The 23466-nt window shown below is 40.4% G+C and overlaps 1 protein-coding gene across 1 annotated transcript in view; it reads left to right on the top strand.

Moving 5' to 3' along the window:
* The first annotated feature begins 1799 nt into the window (after positions 1-1799).
* The window catches only part of TRPM5 (transient receptor potential cation channel subfamily M member 5), a 40010-nt gene continuing 18343 nt past the window's right edge, over positions 1800-23466 (top strand). The window contains exons 1-13 of the mRNA XM_010175107.1: positions 1800-1916; positions 2904-3084; positions 4451-4617; positions 8626-8806; positions 11228-11292; positions 12978-13169; positions 14471-14573; positions 15433-15551; positions 16174-16524; positions 18949-19080; positions 20214-20337; positions 22453-22598; positions 23344-23456. Of these exons, the coding sequence (XP_010173409.1) occupies positions 1800-1916; positions 2904-3084; positions 4451-4617; positions 8626-8806; positions 11228-11292; positions 12978-13169; positions 14471-14573; positions 15433-15551; positions 16174-16524; positions 18949-19080; positions 20214-20337; positions 22453-22598; positions 23344-23456 (1991 nt within the window). The remainder of the gene's footprint in view (positions 1917-2903; positions 3085-4450; positions 4618-8625; positions 8807-11227; positions 11293-12977; positions 13170-14470; positions 14574-15432; positions 15552-16173; positions 16525-18948; positions 19081-20213; positions 20338-22452; positions 22599-23343; positions 23457-23466) is intronic.

Genomic DNA, 23466 nt, shown 5'->3' with positions numbered 1-23466 from the left:
TGTTCCAGTGTCTGACCACCCTCACACCAAACAATTTCTTCCTAATATCTCATCTAAACCTCTCCTCTTTCAGCTTAAACCCATTTCCCCTTGTTTTGTCATTTACTGCCCTTATGAAAAGTCCTTCCCCAGCTTTCTTGTAGCCCCTTCAGTTATTGGAAGGCTGAAATCAAATCCTTTGTTCTGTAAATTCCAGGAAGTGATTTCTGTACTTCAGAATAGTCAAAATGTGTTATTATAACTCTGTATTAACTATTTTTTCCCAGAATACTGTCTTCTGTGCTCTTAGGAGATAAAGCTGCATCTCCAGAGGAAAAGCGGACTCAAACAAAAAAGTGGGCTTTGCTGTGACTACCATTATTGATAATCCCAAAGAGGTTTTTTAGGTAAGGCTCTTAACCAGACTAGTTTGATATCTTAGTGATATCAGAATAAACTCGTAATTGTCTCCAGAAGTGACTAGCATGCCGGCAGGGAGAAGAATGAGAACAGCATCTTTAAAGCAGTGATCTCAGAGAAGTTTGGGGGGTGGATACAGAGGTGTGGAATAGCTGTAGGGGAAACAAATCATGAGAGGGTCCATAACCACTTTTCAGAGGCAGATCAGAGAAAATGGCAATTTCAAAAAATGTCTTTCACAGAAAGGATAGAAGAAAATACAGAGGCAGCAGTGGTGAAACAGCCGGGTTACAGGCTCCCAAAATATTTCCCAGCCCAAGGAAACAGCTGGAGAGCTTGCTCCCTCTACTGGAGCATCCTAACAGACCCACAAGAGACACGCTTGTTTGACCCACTTTTTAAGTCCACAGCAAGTCTCTTGGACTAGGAAATAAAGATTAATGCAGGTTTGATTACCATTTCTGGCTTATCACAAGGATTTTTTTTAAAGGACTGAATAGGTACTTGAATGTGCAGATGAAGGCAGAGAGGAGAGAGCTATTTAATTTCTTGTTTTGAAAATAAAATAAGGCATACAACTTGAAATCTGTATTTTTCAAATCATAATTCTATCAGTTCAGTCAAACTGGAACGTAGGAAAAGCAAGCAGACCTTCTCAGTGTTTCATGTAATGCAGAAGAACAGCTCTTGCTACATGACCTTTGCTCTAGGACAGATTACTTGCCATCATTCCTGTAACCACATGTAGCGAAAACCACCTGCCTTTTTGAACTGTATGTTCTTGTCGAGTACAGCCTGGCCTTAAATACTTCAGCTTATGAATAAATAGCCTATTTCTACAGCAAACAGAGAGTAAACCTCTCCTGAAGTATCTTCAGATCAATACAATGTCATCACATACTTATTCAATGTTCATGTTGGATAACATAAGTCACAGTAGCAGAAACCGTGACTCAGACACTGACACAGCTCTGCTCTCACTTGCAATAGTTTGTGGCTGAGGCTCCTCTTTCTCTCATGCAGAATTAGGTTCACCTTTGTGCTCTGAGACACTCCACGTGAATTTGGACAGATTGCAAGATCTTGTACCTTGCAAGTCAGCTTTCTGTCTGATAAACAAGAGTCGAAAGTCCCTTACTCCTTCATGCCTCAAGTTACATAGCTGTGGTGTGGAATCTGCCTCCTCCAGTATATTACATCCAACATTTGGTGCAAACACTTCCAATTTTAGCTCAATGTTATAAGCATATTAGTAAAAGAGTAAAATATTTGACTAAAAACTCAGCTAGGTGTAAATTAATGGATGTTGTGGCCTCTCCAGTTTAAACAGCTTCTCATTTTCTAGTTTTTTGTCATCTTGGTGAACATCTTGGTCTGCTGGTGATCACCTTACAAATTCAATGGAGGAAACTGAAACCAAGCTCTGCAGCAGTGACAAAGAGGAAGCTTTCAAAAGAGAACTGCCATACTGTACAGGAGAAATAGACTTCACAGCTTCTGGCAAGAAACGTGGAAAGGTACAGCACTGGGCAGTTTTAATCCTTTAACACTATTGCTGTTGTTCAGCTTTTACTTCTCGGCATTAAATGCAGAGGCTGTAACAGGGAGGGTCAATGTACCACAGTGCAACGCACCACGCTGTACTCAGAGTAGGGACCATACCTTCCTGAACATGAATGTGATTTAAAATAAGGCCTCTTAACGTACAGAAATCAATCAGCTGTCTTGCACTGACATGCTACAAGTACAGTTGATCCCTTTTTCCTTAAAAAAAATTTAAAAATCAATTATGTGCCCAATTTCCTTCATTTTTCATCATTTCCCTGTTTTAACCTCTTTCTGCCAAAAATTAATCATGATGGATTTCTATATTTTAAACATACTTTTGAGCCTTTTCAAGACTCTCCTTAACGTTCTCTCTCTCCATTCTTCTAATATGCAGAGAAAGATGTACGTGGACAGACCCACCTCCTCACTAGTTCCTTGCATATATTAGTGCTAGAGCAGAAGGAATTCCTAGGATCAGAAATCTGCTTTAAGATTTCGTTTCATTGTAAAGTCTTAAGCACAAAACCAAAATATATACAGAACAGGAAGAAGCAACAGATTAATGTAACGTATTCCTGAAAAACAGACATGAAGTCAGGTAAATATTTCAGCTAGTGCAGAAACAAGTATCACCTAAGAAATTTGTTGGTGTTGCCAGACTGCCATGGAACTGAGGGCAGTTCAAGAGGAACAGCAGCATTAAAGGAGAGAACAACATGTCAGTTTGCAACACAGAATTAACCTATGGAACTGACCCAAGTAGTGCAATGACAATTACACAGAAGCCTGCTAAATTCATGCTGGTATTATTCTCTGTCAGCTCTCTCTCAAATAAATTTTTCTTAAATAACCAAGTTGATGATAAATTTCCCCTCTGCATTCACCATGAACAATGTCTTTGCTGTATCCTCCTGTCCCATTGTTATTCACTAGGTTTTTTGTTTTGTTTGTTGAAGTTTATTAAGGTGCCATGTACCATTCATCCTGGAATTATATTTGAAGTCATGCTCAATAAATGGAACCTACCTGCTCCCAATTTGGTTGTCTCTTTAGTAGGGGAAGAAGAAAATGTCCAGATGAAGCCTTGGCTACGGGACACCTTAAAAAAAGGACTTATAAAGGCAGCTCAAAGCACAGGTTAGTGCTTTAGACTTTAGAGAAGGAATTTATATTCCTACTGGATTCTCACACCTAGCATCCAGTGATCTTTTAATGTCAATGAGCCTGCTCACATGATTACTTTTGGAAGTTAAAGGCTTTGCTGAATGCAACCTATGGAGCTGTATTTAAATAGCTTTGAAAATTAAAGTTATTTTATTAGAAATTACAAAATTAAGTTATTTCAAAACAAATTACTCTAGGCAACCATTCCTGAAGTGTAAAATTACCTGAGGTTATCCTCTCAGGGATGACACTAGAAAGATAGCATGAGATGGGACAAAATTGTCCTTCTTTTGTGCCATAGCAAAATAATTCTTAAGAGAGCATGGCAATTTGATTTCAACAAGAGTGGATTTAGGTTAAAAATAATTCTTGTTTTCTCCTTTCTCACTTTTTAGCCACCACTCAAAATCATGTAACAATACTTTAAATTTTTTTAAGATTGTTTTCTTCAAATCTAAGAGTTGAACAGACTTTGTTAGTAAAACAGCCCATGATTAGACCCAAGTTGAAACAAAAAGATCTTGGTAATGGATAACACAAACAGCTAACATAGCAGAAAATAAGTCAGCTCACTTTCTCCCAAGCTGTTCACATGAATGACAAGAGTAGTGAAAGCATTTAAAAACAAAATCAAACAAATCAATGTCTGGGAACATGCATGGAAGTGGCTTTCATTTAAGATGACATTTTTTCCCCTGTAGCTTTATGAAAATACCTGCAAAACGAAGTGAAAATATCTGTAAGTATTTCCCAGCAAGCTCTTGGTTTAGCTTCACTGATTCAGACAAGATTGTAACAGCTTTGCATCTTGTAATGAAACAGCCTAGAAAAGAGAAGACTCAGAGGGGGCAGGTGTCAAGAGGATGGGGCCAGACTCTTTTCAGTGGTGTCCAGTGACAGGACAAAGGGAAATGGGCACAAATTGGAACACAGGAGGTTCTGATGAAACATGAGGAAAAACAACTTTCCTGTGAGGGTGCTGGAACCCTGGGACAGGCTGCCCAGAGAGGTTGTGGAGTCTCCATCTCTGGAGATGTTCCAAACCCACCTGGACACTTTCCTGAGCAACCTGTTGTGGGGAACCTGCTTTGGCAGCGGGGTTGGACTGGATGATCTCCAGAGGTCCTTTCCATTCTGTGATTCTGAGATTTATTCTTGTTTTCCTTATTGAAGCCTTACATACTTTGTATGTATTTTATTTCTAAAAGTTACAGTCCATCAAGACCTGCCCACAGTTTATCTGTCTAAAAACCCCATAAATCCAGTACTGCAAGTAACGTTACTTGACACACAAACATGTTCAAGAAATTATCTCACTGTTTTTTAAAAATAATTTCAGGTGCCTGGATTTTTACTAGTGCTTTACGTGTGGGAATAACAAGGCACTTGGTGCAAGCAGTCCGAGATCACACGCTGGCTAGTACTTCATCCAAAGTAAGAGTGATTGCCATAGGAATAACCTCACTCAGAAAAATTCAGCACAGAGAATGTCTGGACAACACAAAGGTATTTTTCACTTATTCTTTTGTGAGACAGGATTGTGCAGAAGTAAGCTGCACCTTTATAAAATTTGGAAGTAGTAGGCAGAACAAAGTTGATCTAACTTAAAAACAAAAGTGGGGTTAAAAATGTGTTTTTGGGGAAAACAGAAATAAAGAGCAGGAAGAATTGTCAAAGCCTAATAGTTCTGTGCCCTGCGCACTCAGTAAACTTGGCAGCAATTCTGGAAACATCCAGCAGGTGACAGCATTAGACATTAACCTAGCGACCAGGGCAAGGATGAACGTCAGGAAAAAATCGTGCATAAGGTACCTTTAATTTTTTTCCCCTTTGTCCATTTATTGGGGAGGGACTTTTTACAAGGGCAGCTAATGACAAAACAAGGGGAAATGGCTTTACACTGGAAGAGAGGAGGTTTAGATTAGATATTAGGAATAAATTCTTTCCTGCAAGGGTGGTGAGACCATGTCCCAGGTTGGCCAGAGAAGCTGTGGCTGCTCCTCCCTGGAAGTGTTGAAGGCCAGGTTGGATGAGGCTTTGAGCAACCTGGTCTAGTGGAAGTTGTCCCTGCTGCTGGCAGGGGGGTTGGAACTGGATGAGCTTTAAGGTCCCTTCCAACCCAAACCAGTCTATGGTTCTATGATTTACTGCAGAAGCACTTACTCCAAGCTATTTCATAAATACTGTAAAAGTGTATTTTTTAGTATTGAACACAAGCCATAAATATTTCAAGACCGAGTTTTCCTAAGTAATCACTGAATTGGTATCTAATATGCAAGAACTTCTCAATGCACCAGGACAAAAATACTATCCATGCAGGATTTTGTCTAGTTATTGGGAGCTCTAGGGATTTCATAATTCATGTCAAAGCAATTGAAGTTCATGGAGAAAAAACAAAATAAAAAAAAAAAAACCAAAGCCAAATAAAAAACCTCACCCAACTACATAGTTGCTGAAAATAATGTCAAGACAAGTTGATGCTGAATTGACCTAGAGATGGGGGGGGGGAAGGAAGCGTGACCTTCTTGTCACTAAATATAATGTCTGTCCTAAGAAGAATATTGTAACAATAAAGTGGGGTGTGCAATGACAATAAATGACAGTTCCTCTGTGCTATTTTACTTCCTTGCAGAAGCTAAGATACAAATGACAAAGCCCTTTGAACTCACACCCAGTTCCCTCAGATAGGCTAGCAGGTACCAGCTAGCAGCTGTCAGACCATTATCAGCAGTTTATTGTCATTGGGATTCCCCTTTTTCCATCCTTTTTTCTTGAGGATAGCTACTTACCTGCTCTGCCAGGAGGGATTCTAGCTGGAAGACTTTAACCTGTTTGTGTGGCTGAACTGGTCCAAAAGGACCTCAGAAGAAAGAATTTGGTTCATTGTGTTTGTGAATTTTGTTCAGGAAAGTTGCTTTGGCAAGTGCAAACTATTTTGCCTCCCTCCCAGGCTAAGTGACCAAAATGCATCTGGATCTTTCCCAGCTACCATCTACAAAACAAGTGCACTGGCCTTTTTATTGTATTAGCGTTTCTCCCCCTTAACTAAAGCCTGAATTCTTTGTCAAGGAATATTTTGTGTAGAGCATTCCTGACCCTATGACTTCTGGCACTGCTTCCACCCAAAGACATTCTGGATATTAGTCAGTAACTTTAAGACAAAGCAACTATAGACAGGGATGTTGACCTAAACCCAGTTCTCTTTATACTTGGCACTAACACAAGCAGCTTGTTGTATAAAATAGAGCTAACAATCCACACCAGCAAGGAGAAAAACAAGCCCTGAAGTCAGTGGATCCCTCCCATCTCTTCTGTGCTAATGGTATGCTTTAAACATCATTGAAAGATCACTTCCACATTTTCAGAGCATAAATAGGAAAATCTCCAAGGGCCTTTTTCAATCATTTGTTGTGCTTCCAGGTGCTAATCAAAGGCCAGATCTTTGGCAAGTAGGCTGAATGTCAAATGGCAACAGAATATAGGCACACCCTCTGTCAAAACAAAATTTGAAGGCAAATTAATTGTGTCAAGCAGCTTTCCCCAACAAATGAGAAACAGAGAGAATTGAGGTTAAAAAACCCAAACTTGGGGCACTTACTGTTTGTAAAGGACATGCAAATTTACTACTTTTTCCCCTGGAGCAGCCTCTGGTATTCCTGCTTTTCCCAGAGCTGCTGACAGGGAAAGAAGCCATAGAAACATGTCTGATAATAGCCTTTTTCACCTTGCTTTGAGGATTTCCCCAGTTGGACTGTATGCAGCTTCACTTCAGAAGGCCACTTAGGAGCATGCAGTGTGCTCAACTCTTGCTACCTGCAGCGTGAAGGAGCTTGTCCTCTGGGTTACTTAATGCTTTTATGCACTGGTAGTGCTGCTGTGAGCTCCTGGTGATACATCCACTGCCTCTCCAACATCAGCCTTAGCCTTGGCTGTGGAGAAGAACCTGGACAACCCCTGGGTTTGACTTCCCCCAGGATTCAACTGGGCACATGCACTTCCTAGCAGACACTGCCAAAAACTGAGATTAAGAAAGGATTCACATCAGATCTGGCTCTTGAAAACCAGAACATAAATCTCTGCTGTACCTTAATGACAAGCAGGTTACTTGCAGAGTTACATTGCTGTGTCTAGAAAGGCTTTAATACCTGTCCATGTCCACAACATTAGTGGGTTGGAATAGAATCATAGAATCACAGACTGGTTTGGGTTGGAAGGGACCTTAAAGCTCACCCAGTTCCAACCCCCCTGCCAGCAGCAGGGACACCTTCCACTAGACCAGGTTGCTCAAAGCCTCATCCAACCTGGGCTTGAACACCTCCAGGGAGAAGCAGCCACAGCTCCTCTGGGCAACCTGTTCCAGTGTCTCACCACCCTCACAGTGAAGAACTTCTTCCTAATATCTAATCTAAACCTCCCCTCTTTCAGCTTATACCCACTAATGCAATACACAGGCACAACAGCCAAGCCAAGACAGTCTGAGTTTTGTTCATCAACTCCAAGGCTTCAAGAACTGGAAAAGAGCCATCACAGAAGGAAATGCAGATTTTAAATAATTGCTTTAATCTGGTTTACGTGTAACAGGACAGTGATTTCTGAAGATGAAAAAGAATAACCAGGCATTTACAGCCTTGCTTGCAGCTAGGAGTGACATACCAAAGTGGATGTGCAACAGTGAGAAAGAAAGATTTGTTAAAGAAGTAAGGGGAGCTTGGAAAAGCATGTATGGAAGACCACATGTAGCACAATCCTCAGAATAAAAGACTGTAACAGGGGTTCCATTTTACCCAGATATTATTTTATGCAAAAGTTCATTATTAAATAATTTCAAGGTATAACACCCCTCACTCAAAAGATGATGAATGAGGCACTGCTGGACTTGCTACTCACAAACCAAGAAAACCTGCTTTGTAATATGTCTGTTAGTCATAGCCTTGGCTGCAGTGAGCACAATATTGTGGAGTCTGTGATCCAGAATCTGATTTTAGAATGCAATTTCCAAACGGAGAATAAGCATTAGACCTCATATAACCCTGTCAGTTAAATAAAGCTGCATTTAAATTGTAGGGACATACAGCAGGCTAACTTATCTACTGGGCTAAACACGGACAAAATGCTACTGAAATGGTGTGCCCCTGTTTATACTGAGACTTCAGCCCTCCAACATTACAGGTCCATCCACAATTATCAGGTCTCATGGCCCCTTTCAATTTCTCCAACAGACATTTCCAAAATCTCTGAATGAACCCCTGTGTTCCAGAGATGATGATTGATGTCACTATATTTTGCAGAGCCCAAGAGGGAAACTTCAGGGACTTCAACTTTCAGTCCTGTCAAATCTGGCACCTTCCAGAAGAAACATGTTCTCATTCTCCACCCTTTTCGAAGAGTCTCTTCAAGTATTTCAGAAGTGGTGTGCTGTGTCATGGGGCAGACAACACAATAATGGAGATGAAGCACATAAAAACATGGGCTGTGTTTTGTAGGCAACACTAACATCTCTCCTCCTCTCTCTAGAACGAGAGTCTTGTACACTATGAATCAGATGATAATACCCAAGGCCCACTGCATTCCCTGGACCACAACCATTCCCATTTTATTTTGGTGGATCACATAACACCAGATGAGCCAGATGGAACCACTAAGCTACGTCTCACCTTGGAAAAGCATATTTCAGAACAGCGTACTGGGTATGGTGGTAAGTAGGCTCTATATAGACACGCTAACTTGAGTAATAGTCACATTACAGTGATACCTGTGGGCTCCTGGCCTTGTCAAAGACAAGTCCAATTCCACACAGGCAAGATCAAGTAGACACATTTGTCATTATGTAAGAGGCAGAACTAGGGTGACTTCTGAAGTTGCTGAGAAAGCTGCTCTTTGAACCAAAATTCCTGACTTTTATTGCATCTCCTTAAACATAGCTCAAAGCTGATCTTCAAAGCACAGCTCAAATTGCCCTAAAACACAACGAATGGAAAATAAATCCAGCTTTAAGTGCCTTAACCAGTGGCTTTAAGAGCTGGATATTTGTTGCTGTATGCTTTTATCCCCTCTTATACACAGGGTCTTGAATTGCTCCCACACTGGAAGAAAAGACTTGTTCCAAAGCCCTCTGAAATACTTTAACCCATATTTATTTCAGGTTAAAATCTTATCCTAGGTAAACAACGTAGCATTTAATGGCCATTTAAATCTATGTGACCTTTGTTTATAATGAGAACTGAGTATTGGGCAGGCCTCCTACTGCTGTTTGTGGAAAGAATTCAGTTGTTGTGCTAATACAATTACTTTTACCTTTCCTTTGTTTCTGTAATACCTGCAGTGCTAACACAGCTGAAACAGAAGGGAGAGCTGACTTGTTCACACTTAAATGCATCCATCAGTGGAATATTCAGTTATGTAAGCCATAGTAAGTCTGCACAGATGTACCCAAAGAATGCTTATCAGGTGACTCAGATAGGAAGGACCACAGGTGGACTGTAATGGTAACCTGAAACTGCAGTTCTGGGAGTTCAAAAGTAGCCTTTTTCTGCTTGCAAATGAAATCTGATTGAGCAAATCTCAGTGGAACAATTTTCTGTCCAAAAATGCTGATTCATTTGACAAATATTTCACTGGAACATACTGAATTCAGTTATCTCTTCTATAAACAAAATCAGGGTCATTCATTTAAGCTCATTTATATTCAAGCTTAGCAAAATTATATGACTTTACTGAAGTAAAACACTTTAATAAGATCATGCAGAATTTCCCTATTTAAAAAAAAAAATACCTAGAAGTCATTCAGAGGAAATTTTTAATATGCTGAATATTCTTTGCAATTTAGGACTTCCCACCTTCCCTGCATAAAGTCAGAATCCCACCCCTGCCCCTCCTCCAGCTAAATTTTATCTAAATTTGTGTAAATTAAGAATATGTGAAGCCATAAACATATCTTGAGGAGCCTGTATTCACTGAGGTCACTCCTCAAACTAGAACACCACCTTATAGAGGTATGGCAATGCTATGCCATTCACTAAAACAAATCAAGTTACTTGCCAATCAGCTACCTACAGCTCACAGTTCTACCTCCTCTCTGTAATCATCCCACAACAGGTCCAGCAAGTAGTAAGTGGCAATTTATACACTGTTCTGGGAGACCTACAAAGGGAAACATCAAAAGAATTGTTTGAACCAAATGCCTTTTATCTTATGATGCTACTATTTTGATGGAGCTCTTTGTAATCCAAGGGTGACTATAAATTTGCCTAAGAGTTCAGCATTTACAGTATAAACCATCTAGAAATAAGTGGGCCCCTGTGAGAGGAAGGCTAAGGACAGGGATGCCTACATCATTTCTTCCTCTGCTGCCATGACATAAGTTAAATATTTCATTACCATTTCTTTTAAATGGATAAGGTTATTAATAATCACCACATTAGACTGTGCTGAATGAAATTTTAAGCTGTTTAAGCTTAAAGAGTATATGGTTCCTGTCAACTCATATCTGACTCACCTCACCCGAGCTGGTCTACATAGTCAGCCTCTTTGTATTCTTAAATCCTCCTTTTATCAGGTTTTTCTCCTGGATTCCACTACATCTTTCTGCACATGCATAACACCTGGGACAACCTGACAGCTTTTCATGTCTAACTGTATCTTAATGTAAAAAATGGTAGCTGTCTCTCTGAAATCCTAACAATCTTGTCTTGCAAACTAATGCAGCTCCGCTATCTGATCACCTTGCAGTAAATAAATAACTTAAAGTCAACAGTGCTATGACATATCCATATTTTGACATATTTTATGACATATCCATATTTATATTGAAGTGCCAATATCCATATTTTGCAGCTGAGGTGAGAACAGATGAGACTGCTTGCCAGGGATCACACAGGATGCGAGAGGCAAAGGTGCCTTTGTCCCAAATCTTAGATCAGGACCCTATCTGCTAGGTCACAGCCTTATTCTCTTCCTTTGCCACTTGCTTCTGTAATTGCCTGCATTTTGCAAGCTCGTGTTCTGGTAGGTACCAAAACAGTACATAACAGCAGAAGTATTTTCAAGGGATCAGCAGAAACACAATACTTTTGTGAAAGCTGTTAACATTTTGAAAATTAACCCATCTATTTCACAGGAACAGGTAGCATTGAGATCCCTGTGCTTTGCTTACTGGTAAATGGAAGACCAGGCACACTTGAGGTAAGAAGCTGTTTGCAACTTTAGAAGAAGAAATTAACTGGTGCTAAGTAATTAATGGAAATTTTGGCTGGATAACAGACACTTTATGTAAAGTAAAAATTCATATTTATACACCATTAAGAACTGAATTCTGTTATTATTAAATTTGCCAGTATTTACTGGGGAGAAATATTTCCTTCTGAATAGGCACCAGCTGATCATTAAAGCTTCCATTACCAGCTCGTACAGTGGGAAAAAGGAATCCAAATCCAAAACAAACCCGCAGAAGCCAGCTCCAAATCTAGCAAAACAGAACTACTGTGCTATTGCTTGAGATCACCTACAAAAATAGATTAATCATTCAGTGCTGTCCAGCAACAGTGAGATAACTGTCTGTCACAGAGCTCAGAGGAAGTACAAGGCCAGGTTTCCTAGATATGCCATTTAAAACTGTTGTGTCTTAATTCCACTAAGCAAAAATACATTGTAGGATAGAAGTCTGGAGAGCTGTCTGCTAACAATGCCATGTCTTCTTCAGTGAAGGATCAGTTTTGATTTTTTTCCTGAGTGGATCTACAACTTAAAGAACCTGTTAACTAGGAGATACTCTTTGATTTCTATTTCACTTTCACTGGTATTTTATTTTGCTACTTTGTAGCAGCCAGTATGTCCACACAGCATTTTAAAAATAATACTCTCAGATGAAAAGGAAAACACTTTACCTTTAGGGACGCATTTAACCATAATTTAAAGTTTCCAAGTGACAAAACGCTGCCACACAAGCTGGTGAACTCCTTCAGAATAATGACTCATTTCTGGTGATGTTTTCAAGTTTCAGCTTCCAGTCCCTGTATCTTAGGATCATAGAGTCATTTAGCTTAGAAAAGACCCTTAAAATCATCAAGTCCAACCTTAAACCCAACACTGCCAAGTCCACCACTAAACCATGTCCCTGAGCACCACATCTACACATCTTTTAAATACCTCCAGGGGTGGTGACTTCACCACCTGTTCCAATACTTGACAACCCTTTCAGTGAAGAAATTTTCCCTAATATCCAATCTAAACCTCCCCTGGCACAACTTGGGGCCATTTCCTCTTGTCCTATCACTTGTTATTTGTCAGATTGGCAGCAAATTGTCATTATTGCAATTTTGATGCCATGGCCTCTGCTTTCCTCTCTCAACAACCTGCCTGACTCATTCTAATTGCACAAGTCATAGAATTATCAGCCTTTAACTCTTGTAGCTTCCATGCTTCAGTGGTTTCTCCCTGTGGCTCAGTGTTGTATTCCCACAGGAAAATTCCTGATTTTCAGAACATATTGCCAGGTTTAGCACCCAGAAGAGTCTGCTGAGAATTTCTGTATAGTGCTCCTCTTGCACTTGACTATGCTGAAAGACAAACTACAAGGGGGAGGGCTGGAGGGGGAAGTCAAGGACAAAGAATTTTTATGCATTGTTTGTCCAGATCAGGTTGCTTAGCTGCTCAGCAGATGTGTCATGAAAAGCAGTATAGTCAGGGGCCTATACACAGACAACCTGCTACAGAATGAGAAAAATCCTAATAGCTTAGAGGAGAATGGATTAACTCCATAATGAATCTGGTTTAGGTACATATTTGTTCCCAGTTTGCAAGAAATCCTTCTTTTGAATAACATTTTCTTTCCATATATGAATTCTAAAAATGTACTTTCTAAATTACAGAGAATTTGCAGTGGTTTGAAAAATTCTGCTCCCTGGCTTATCCTAGCAGGGTCTGGAGGTACAGCTGACATCTTAGCTGCATTCACGAATGACCCACAGCTTATCACACCAGAAGCTGTAGAAAAGCAATTTAAGGAGAAATTCCCTGCAGAAAGTTTCTTGTGGAAGGACATTCTCCAATGGACAGCAACAGTGAGCTCATACATTTGATAATTACACACACCCTGATCACAAGCTCTCTCCTAGCATTCCTAGCTTCAGTAGTCCATTCAGTACAGGTTTGACAAGAAGCTGCCCAGAAGTTCTGGGTACTGCAGTGCTCTGACACTAGTGTCACAGAATACCTCTTTAACATTAAAATCAATTGATCATACAAATGACTTTGTCCTGGTGATTCAGCTGAACACTTAGAGCTCTGTCCTTCCTCAATTATTTCCTCAAGTAACAGCCAGCACCCAGGAACCCCATAGTCCTTCTGGAGGACATGAAGCATTATTTATACACCACAGCTGTGGAGCTTGTGCAGCTGTGACAGAAGAGACCTAATTCATGATCTACAGCTGTTAAATGGAAACCTAATTGTGGATAAGCATGAATAAATTAAAAAGAATGAAGGGTGTTTAGAAATTACCCTATCTATTGTCAGTTATGTGTGTTCTTAAAAAAGAAAGACCAACCAGATTCACAGATTTTCCTTACTCTTTTTTTCCTTACTCTCTTACTTTCCTTACTTCAGGCACACTTGCTGGACTTAAACCATGATGCATAAGTGTTTAAGAAACAAAAATACACTTTGACATTGTCTTTATGTGAAGACTGAAGAGCACTGTGAGCCTCTGAGATAAACCAAGTCCACTCGACCTGACCCACTACTTAAAAATTCCACATATTAATTCCATTAGGGAGAACTTTGCCAGAACACTAACGGGAGGGGATGGAAGGGTGTCTAGAAGCAATATTGCCAGATGCTCACAAAGTCTCAGTGCAGCTGCACTGTGAGAAAGAAAACCCAATAAATATAGCAGCAGCAGAAAAGAGTACTGTATATATCAATATTTGAGGATTTTTACCCAAAGATGACTTAGAGACTATGTTCTTAAATAAACAACTCTGGAGAGCAAAACTTAAATGTCAAAGTAGGAAAAGGTAAAACAAAACTAGTTGTATGCTGGCCACAGCGTGACTATGAGTCAAATGAGAATGTGGGTTAAGGAAGGATCTTTTCATTAAAGCACTGCTCTGGTTCTCAGGATATCCAAGTTCTGTCCATCCTGTCCTGCTAGGTGATTTTGGAAAAGGCAGTTAATTCCCTCCTTGCCTTAGGGCTTATTTATATATGGGAAACTAATAATGTTTGTCTTCTTGTCAAACCTCAGCTTTACAGTTAGAACCTGTTTTGGGAAATACTGTATGGGTGATCCACTGGGCTCTTTGGCATTAATATATAGCAGTAGGACAACATGTAAAATGACTTTTGTTTCAACTCCCTATAGATTGAGAACATTATTTCACACCAACATCTTCTAACTCTGCACAATTTTGAGCAAGATGGTTCAGAAGAGCTAGACACAGTCATTTTAAAAGCTTTAGTAAAAGGTAAGAACAATAAACACAGAACAGTGTAATATTTGTCTTATTTGACTTCTTCTATGCCATAAATGTATTTCATTCTTGGCCAGAGCAAGTTCAGTTGGTTGTTGGATCAGATTTAATTTCTGATGCAGAGTTCTTCTGCTTGCTTATTGACAAATCAAATGTGGCATTTACCATAGTTCTTGTAACCGTGCTTTAACCTAGTGTTTGCTTTTTAGTCTCATGCTATTGTACAGTACTATTTTAATTGCTCCTTTCTTTCATTGCTTGCTTCTCTTCATAGTAGAGGTTATAGAAGAACTGAAATATACTGGGGCAGTTATTCCAGTTACAAGCCATTAAAAAACCAACCAAACAAAACCCCAAAAAACACAAGCAGACCTGAACTGCCTTGGTTCCAGAAACAATCCATTTCCCTCAGAGATCTTCACTGTATCTTGTGAAAGAAGACACTAATTGGTCTGCCACCCATTTTCATTTCTGTTAGCCCAAATTTAACATGGGGGAAAAAAAAGACATTCAATTCCTAATGTGCTAATTGAAGCAAGACAAAAACAATAGCCAGCCCTGTCTCCCACTTTCTGCAGGCCAGAGCCTCTCAAAATCCTACAGAAATTTAACTTAATGTCTTAATAGAGAATTCAGATAGCAAAAATTAATATTTTTTTAATATTAATATTTTTTAAATATTAATATTTATTCAGTTAGGAGAAAAAATGCTGTGAAGCATTCCTGGTTAAGCAACCCACAGATCTGTGACAGCAGGACAGCTTCTGTCGCTAATCAAATTACCAATACTACATTAAATTAAACATACCAAGTGTAAAGTACTGAGTTTATTTGCATTTCCTGTTTTTGCTAGCCTGTAAAAGTCACAGTCAGGAGGCTCAGGAATATCTGGATGAACTGAAGCTGGCAGTGGCCTGGAACAGAGTGGACATCGCTAAAAGTGAAATATTCAATGGTGACGTGGAGTGGAAGGTACCAGGTTTTATTGCCTTAGAGGACAACTGGTGTGTAATCCAACATGTTCAAGATCCTGATAGAAGGCTTCAGTTTTTAACACTACCTGCACTCTCCACTAAGGGACTGGGCAGTGGTAGTATGCTTCCTTAGGCTGTTTGTCTTTCTGGTCCCCTAGATGATAATTGCTAAATATAGATTAATAATTCAGTAATCGTGGTCTCTTTCTTGAGTTCTTTGGGGGCAAGAATCTTCCCCCCACCTTCTGTACAGACCTTTGAAGCAAACAAACCTGAGCTTATGAGCAAAAGAAGCATGCAGATATTACTGTTAGAAGATGGTAGGAAGAATGTCACTGTTTCCAACTGCTGTATAAATACCCAGTGGAGTGAGTACCTAACTTCACCACAACTCCTACAGCATGGATTTGTGTTGATGTTTTAACCTTAACACACAGACATTTTGTCACAGAGAAATAAAGAGTTGTACCTCTCTTTCTCATTGTACCCGCTGTTGAGCTGGTGGAAGACAAAACGTGCATGTCCTCACATTAAATCTTAGCTCCCTCCTCATCCATCCATGATTCCCCCCAAAAACAACGTGGTTTGTTTTTTTTTCCCCTCCCTCTTCATCAATCTAGTCCTGTGACCTGGAGGAAGTGATGATGGATGCTCTGGTCAATGACAAACCAGAATTTGTGAAGTTATTTATTGACAATGGGGCTAACATATCCGAATTCCTGACATACAGTCGTCTGCAGAGACTCTACTGTTCCATTTCTCAGAAGTGTCTCCTCTATGAACTTCTCCTGAAGAAACATTATGAAAGCAAGGTGACCTTGGCAGGGCTCACTGGTCAACAGCATAAGGAGCAGAAGGAGATCTGCCCACTCTTCACTCTCACTGAGGTCTCTCGAGTTCTCAAGGATTTTCTCCATGATGCAGGCAAAGGTTTCTATCAAGACCTCAGACACGGAGGCAAGAAGAAATATGTGAGTTACAACTTTTCATCGTAGTCCTGCTCCCCTCCAATTTAGAATTTGAAAAATTTTAACTAGGTCTAACCTATGGGGGTCGGACAGGGAAGGAAAGGGAAGATGAGAGAAAGTCACTTCAATGTCTCATTCCTTTTTTCAGCTCGTTATTATTGCAGCTAAAATGGTTTGATCTTTTTCATTTCAAAGTTAAAAAGGAAAAGAGAAGAATCTCCAAGATAGATGGGTTGTGATTCCTCTTTCTCCCCCTCTGCATGTGGCATTTTATGCAAGGTTTTACTGTACCCTGAACTAGTGCTAAGATAGGGCCTGTTTCAGGAGCTGCAGAGGGCCCTGTATCTCACGCTCTCCTAGCCCAACTTCCACAGACCATTGCTCATTCTAGCACCTTTCGCGTGAACACTTTGATCTTATTAGCCTCACACGAGTAAGAACAGATTCAATGAAAGATATGGGGAATAAGAAGAGATAGATTTAGGTTTACTAAGAAGTAATTTGACATAGAAATAGCAGTCTGCATTTCTCATACAGAACTTCAAGCAGAAGTACTGGAAAGGCAGTATTTTCTAGGAGAAAAAACAAGCAGGTGATGGCCATTTTCAATCCCCAGTCTGAAAATGGTAATCTTTGTACATAAAACTATTCCCACATTTGTACTGTGCAGAGATAGGTTGGACATTCAATAATGTGCAGTGCATGGTATTTGCCTTTAGATCATTATAGTCTGGCTATTGAGTAGCGTAACACACAGTAACAAATAAGAACGATGGTGCAAAGTGGCCCTGGCAAGCACCCTGGCCAAGGGCAACACATGACAAGGATGTGATGGGTACCACTGTGGAATGTCTGTAGTGCACTGTCCACAATTGTGCCATAGGTACATCATCATTTTTGCATTTGGACAGTGTATTTAACATGGAAACTCCTAAGTACCAAAGTTCTTGCCAAAAGCATTGGAAATAAGTTTGGATGCATGATTTCAAAAGAGAGGTATAGAGAAATTTCAATTAGATCAGAGTTTTAGAGAAAATAAATAATTAAACCTTTTTATATTTGCCAAGTTCTAGTTTCATCTTAAAACTGTTTAAACTAATAAATAAATTCTCACTCAAGAGCTTCAATCACTTTTGCTTCGATAAAGCCTAGCTAAATTAATTACTAGTATGAAAAGCTAAGTTTGAATCTAGTCAGGATTACTTTGTTCACATGCACAGACAATTTGGGGCAATACCTTTGAAATTATTAAGCAGACTCCAGACTTACAAATTTTACAGAAATAAAAATTTGCCCCCCAAAAATCTCACTTACCTTTGTGAGATTTGGCAGTAAGTGCTAAAGCCAAGTGCTGTAAGTAAGGCCCAATTCAGACACCTGATCACACTGCCTACTAGTTGTTCTTTTTTTTCCCTCCTTTAAAAACTTCTTCCCAAGGCTGCCACCAGTGATTCAATCCCATTCTCATTGTCAACAGAAAGAGCATCACTGTACTGGGATACCAGTGCCACTGCTGCTAAATTGTGTGTCTTATTTCCAGTGTAGGATCTAACAGTTACAAAGACTGATGAGACTTTGAGGACATCTTTGTCTCCTGCAAGGTTTTCAATGCAATTCACTTGATTAAATAAGCTCACTACAAACTGAAGGGGAAGAAAAAAAAAAATCTCACCTCCAAAAAATGCCATTAAAATAAATTTGACCAGAATCCCATAGGCTAAGCAATTAAAAAACATATCCTCACAAAAACTTGTTTTATAAAAAAAAGAAAATCCACTTTGGCTCCTAATTAACACAGTAGATATAAAGGCAGTTTTAAAATATACGTAGAACTCAGAACTTGACCTAAGTTGCCATACTTCCTCTGGAGAGATTTTTATCAAATGCTGAAGGAATAAGCAGCGTTCTACTTAAAAAACTCCCAGCACAAGGGAGAGGTTTCTCAAAGGGAAGACTAAAAAGAGGGGCACTGACATACTCTATTCTTGTCCTGTACAGGGCCTTGGTGAGATTTCTGTTGAAATAAAATGCCTTTTGTTCCCTTTTCTCTGAAACCATGTCCTGTGGCAGCTGAGCAGAATCCAGTATAACTGAAGGCAAGCTCAGATTCCTTAATCACAGGTTTGTCTCGTATGATATTACACACCAGCGGTGAAACCCTGTCCTTAATAAAGTCAGTGAGAGCTTTACCATCAATGGAGTCACGGTTTCATCCAGAACATTCTCACACATATTGAGTTCTGTCAGGGATACAAGGATGCTTTGATTCAGTACAGAATGAACTAATTACCTCTCAGTCCTACAGAAAAGAAAAAGAAATCAAAAAGACTATGAAGTAGCTGGTGAAGCCAAGAGCAGCTTAAATCATGTCATTTGCATGGAATGAGATTGCAAAGCAGGTTTTAATTTCTATGAACCATATTTCAGGACAAAATGAATACAAAGCGATTACCCGGGCCCTTGGATATGAACCAGAAAAGTGAAAATCCTTGGAGGGATTTGTTTGTATGGGCAGTACTTCAAAACCGACACAAGATGGCAAACTATTTCTGGGCTATGGTAAGCTTTGAGCTGGAGCTGCTTCGGGTGAAATAGTGGCATCTTTTAAGTATATGAGATGTTTTTTTTCTCAGCCTTGTAGCTCAGATGACGGATAGGTTTGTTTCTAAAATACAAGGTGTAACATTCATAGGGCCTTTCCTCTCCATGGGGCTCATGCCAGCAGGGGCCAGAGAGCCCTAGAGAGAGGGAGGGCAGAGCAGCAGCGGGTGTAAATCAGCACAGCCTGAAACACTGCTGATTAACTTCAGCTGCAGAGCTGGTCCTCCTCTTGCTGCTGATGACTCACTGCTCCCAGTCTCAGGATTTGTTCCTTCTACAATAAGTCAATTGTTTGGGTTCTACTGCGATCAAGAGGGAAGACAGTGCAATTTAGCATCTTTAGCTTACATGCTGTATGCCTAGGGAACAACAGCATCACACACTCAAAGGCTGAGCTTCAAGCTGGCATAATTGGCTCCTGTTCTACAACCCTCCACAACCAAGGCCCTGTCTGGTGCATCTGCAGTGCAATGCCATCGCTTCCCTCCCCACCAGAACCAGATACAGCTATCAGGCTCCATCCCAGAGCTTCCACACTGCTGCATCTGGCACGGGGGAGTCATCTGGAGGGACAAACTGCAGCTCTTCAGCCAGCACGTGTGTGTGTGTGTGTGTGTGCATGCGGACACATCTGCACCTTGCAGGGCTTTGTGTTGGTGCAGCCCTATTACCAGAAGGCACGTTTCTCTGCTGTGTGCCACTGTTGTGCCTCTGCCAGCTGTGCTCCTTCCTTCCACATACATCCTTACACAGGGCACTGCAAGATTGACTTGCTCTATTTCCATAACACATTCCTCTTTCAGTCTTTGACTAGTATAACCCTCTAAGGTCAATCCAACTCAGAAGTCTCCAGCCTTATAAGACACAAGAACTACCAATACGTGGTTTTCAATTCTCAAATATCACCAAAACCATCATTTCAATTGACATTTTAGACTTTCAGGTCTGTATTTGAGGGATGATTCTTCGAAGGGGAAACATGCCTGAATTTTTTTGTTGGTTTTTGTTAGAAGTTTTCCTTAGTGATGCCTCCCCAGTTCAGAAATGCCCTCCAGTCTATGGTAACAGCAGCACCTCTTTCAATTCTACAGGGTCAGGAGGGTGTGGCTTCAGCTCTGGCAGCCTGCAAGATCCTTAAGGAGATGTCCCGCCTGGAGACAGAGACCGAAGTAGCTCGTATAATGAAAGAGGCCAAGTATGAGCAGCTCGCTGTTGGTAAGTAACGGTACCTTTTTAACAGCATCAAAAATTTAAGAAGTGACTGCTGCTGAAAGGCGAGCAACTGAAAAAAAATACTGTTTCAGTTGTAAAAGGTCAGCTGTCATAAATAATTTAACAACCTTGCAGCACAGGCAGTCCCAAACATTCAACTATCACAGAAGGACTTAAAAACCAATCATTTTGGAAAAAATCAGTGTTCCAAGACTGGCCTCTGGGATGAGTGGAACAAATTACTCTCCTCTGCATGTTGGTGTTTTAAGAGTTTGATCTTAGTATAAGGTATGTTACAGCGATGGGCAAGATAGAATAACCAAAATACTTCCAGGCTCACAGCAGCCTGGTTTTCCTGCAATATCAACCTTGCTCTGTAAGGGCCACTAGAGCAACAAGTTTTAAGGTTTGTCTTTGCTGCTAAAAATAATTTGAGATTACCTCACCCAGAAGAGGGATAACTGCACTGCAAAGCTGCAGCGAGGCTCAGGCAGGTTTCGCAGCAGACCAGCCGCCCCTCCCTACAGCAGTGAGTGTTCAGGCATCCGCAGTGCCAGAAAGCCAAGCCCTCTCCCCTTTGCTTGGTTTAAAAACAGATGTGTGCACACAAGCTTCTCTGCTGATCTGACTTCAATCCGATCCGTACCTGAAGGCAGCACTGCTGCAAACAGAGGGATTTAAAGTACGCCACACATAGAAACGCAGAGGCTCTTTCTTTCCCCTTAGAGCTAGCACATCAAGCAGCTGAAGGCTGCTACATTAGCAGACATTGCTACATTATTTATACACAGATCACATTTTCCCCTCTTCTCCCATGGCTATTATCATTTACAAAAAAATAAAACTCAAGTTCTCATATAATCACAAAGCTCAAGTAATTTAGTCATGGAATTACAGGCCCTAATCCAATACACAGAAGTCTGCTCCTTGGCTTTGGTAAGTATTAGATCAGATCCTCAATTTTAATTTCTGGCCCGCATAACACTGTCAATATTAAGTAAAGAGAACATTCTTTAAGAATGATAAATACCACATCACCTGCAAAAGAAGTTTGTATATCAGCTTATTTTAAGTGAACTTGATCCTTTCCCCAGCACTCACAGTGTAACAACAAGGTGTAGGCTGGCCTAGGAAAGGTACTGAGGTTATCGAGTGAATCAGCAGAATGGAACAGACACAAGAAGTCAGATCCTGTCCAATGAGAAAACCTTGACTTTTTGAACTGTTTATCCTACTTTCTGAGCTCAAGGACCAGCTTTTCTGAGAACAGGACTACACCACTCTACTAAAGTCCAATTTCTGTCAAATAGCTAGGTCTTAAAACCAAGGATTTGTTGGTTACAAGCCAAAGTTGAGCTGCTCCTTTTGTTTAGTCTATTCAGAACAGCAGGGGCAGCATGGCAACTCATCCTTCAAAGTGCAAGAGGATCACCCAAGAGATACAGTTTTGCTTGATACTACCTAAAGCTCCACATGAGGAGGGACTATAACAAATACTGACATGTTTCCAAGAAGCTTCTTATGCTGTCTGTAGAAGAACTGAGAAAGAAAAATTTCTCCTCAGACCAAATAACAATAAGAAAAAAACCCCCAAACCAAACCTGTTAGAGGCCTCAGGCTGAGAAGGGAACATGCAGATAGGAAGAGGTGAGAGGGAGGTACCAAGAGATTTACTCCAAATCTTTCTGCAAACAGTGGAAATTTTAAAATTACAGTGTTTTTTGGGGTTTTTTTTTCACCAAAGGAAATCTATTTCATCTGCCCCAACACATGTACACACATGCATAAAGCCATAGCAAGTTATTCTTGTGTCCAGCATTGTTCCTCTCTCCCTTCCACCTCCTCTTAGGCTCTTTTCCACTACTTCAGCCTTGCAGACATCTCTGGTGCAGCAAAGAGCGTCTGGCAGTGCTCGAACTCTGCCGCCACCGTGCTGTGGTGATGCCCTACATGCATCACTCTTGCCTTACATTCATTTTTGTTTTTTCTACTTCAGCCTTGCAGACATCTCTGGTGCAGCAAAGAGCATCACTCTTGCCTTACATTCATTTTTGTTATTTTTTTTTCTGCTAAATTACAAGATAAGATCTGTTTGTCTATGTTTCCTTCATTTGGTAGAACTGTTTAGTGAATGCTACCACAACAGTGAGGAAAGAGCATTTGCTTTGTTGGTGAGGAAGAATCAGTATTGGAGCAAAACCACCTGCCTTCAGCTGGCTACAGAAGCAGATGCAAAGTCTTTCTTTGCACATGATGGTGTCCAGGTAAGTTTTATAGACCCTTCCCCAGGGCATTTCAACATGATGTTGGACACAGAAGAGGATAACAGAGCAACTGAACAACCCCATGAAATGTATTCCCCTAAGAGACATTCTTCAGAGAGGGGACTCTTCCCTCTCCCTAGCAACATACGAAGAGGACATCATACCCCATCCTTGACAAAGCAACACCGTTTCCCCTCCCTTTCATCCCACAGACCAGTGCACTGAGGAGAAGCTTTAGCCCATATTCCATTCTGTGCTTTTTCTTCCTTCCTTGCTCACAGAGAAACATCAGGAAAGCACTTTAAATCTTCCTTAGGCATAATGAAACTGTTCCAAGATGTGAGGTAACTCCTTGTTCAGATTCAAGGAAGAGCTCACTGACAAAAGTTAAATCAAATTACTATTCAGCTTTGCCCTCACAACCCGAGTTCCCTCTACATACACAAAGCTAAATTAAGAGTGATGGTGCTCTTAGATGCCAGTGCCTGACTTGCACTTTCTTAGTACTACAAATGTTGCTTCATTCCACCTGACTTGCTGTTCTTTCCACTGTCCTCTTCATAACTCTGCATACTCAACAACATCTGCAGAAGGATGCACAGAGCACCTGTTTGCTCTGAAGGTGTGCCTGCTCTTTAGGTTTCCAAAGCATTCACTATCTTAGGAGCCACAGAATATAGGTACCTTTCATCTGCATGTATGTTTTTGTGATATTAAAGCCATTTCTTGTTTTCTTGATTTTCAGGCCTTCCTAACAAAAATATGGTGGGGAGACATGTCTACAAGCACACAGATCCTGAAGTTAGTCTGTGGATTCTGGTGTCCTTTCCTAATCTACACAAATTTAATAGCATTCAGGTACAAACAT

The sequence above is a fragment of the Antrostomus carolinensis genome, unplaced genomic scaffold (genome assembly GCF_000700745.2).
Source record: "Antrostomus carolinensis isolate BGI_N321 unplaced genomic scaffold, ASM70074v2 scaffold36499, whole genome shotgun sequence".
Classification (NCBI taxonomy): Eukaryota; Metazoa; Chordata; class Aves; order Caprimulgiformes; family Caprimulgidae; genus Antrostomus; species Antrostomus carolinensis.
Note: the sequence above shows the minus strand (reverse complement) of the source record. Positions and strands in the feature narration are given on the sequence as shown.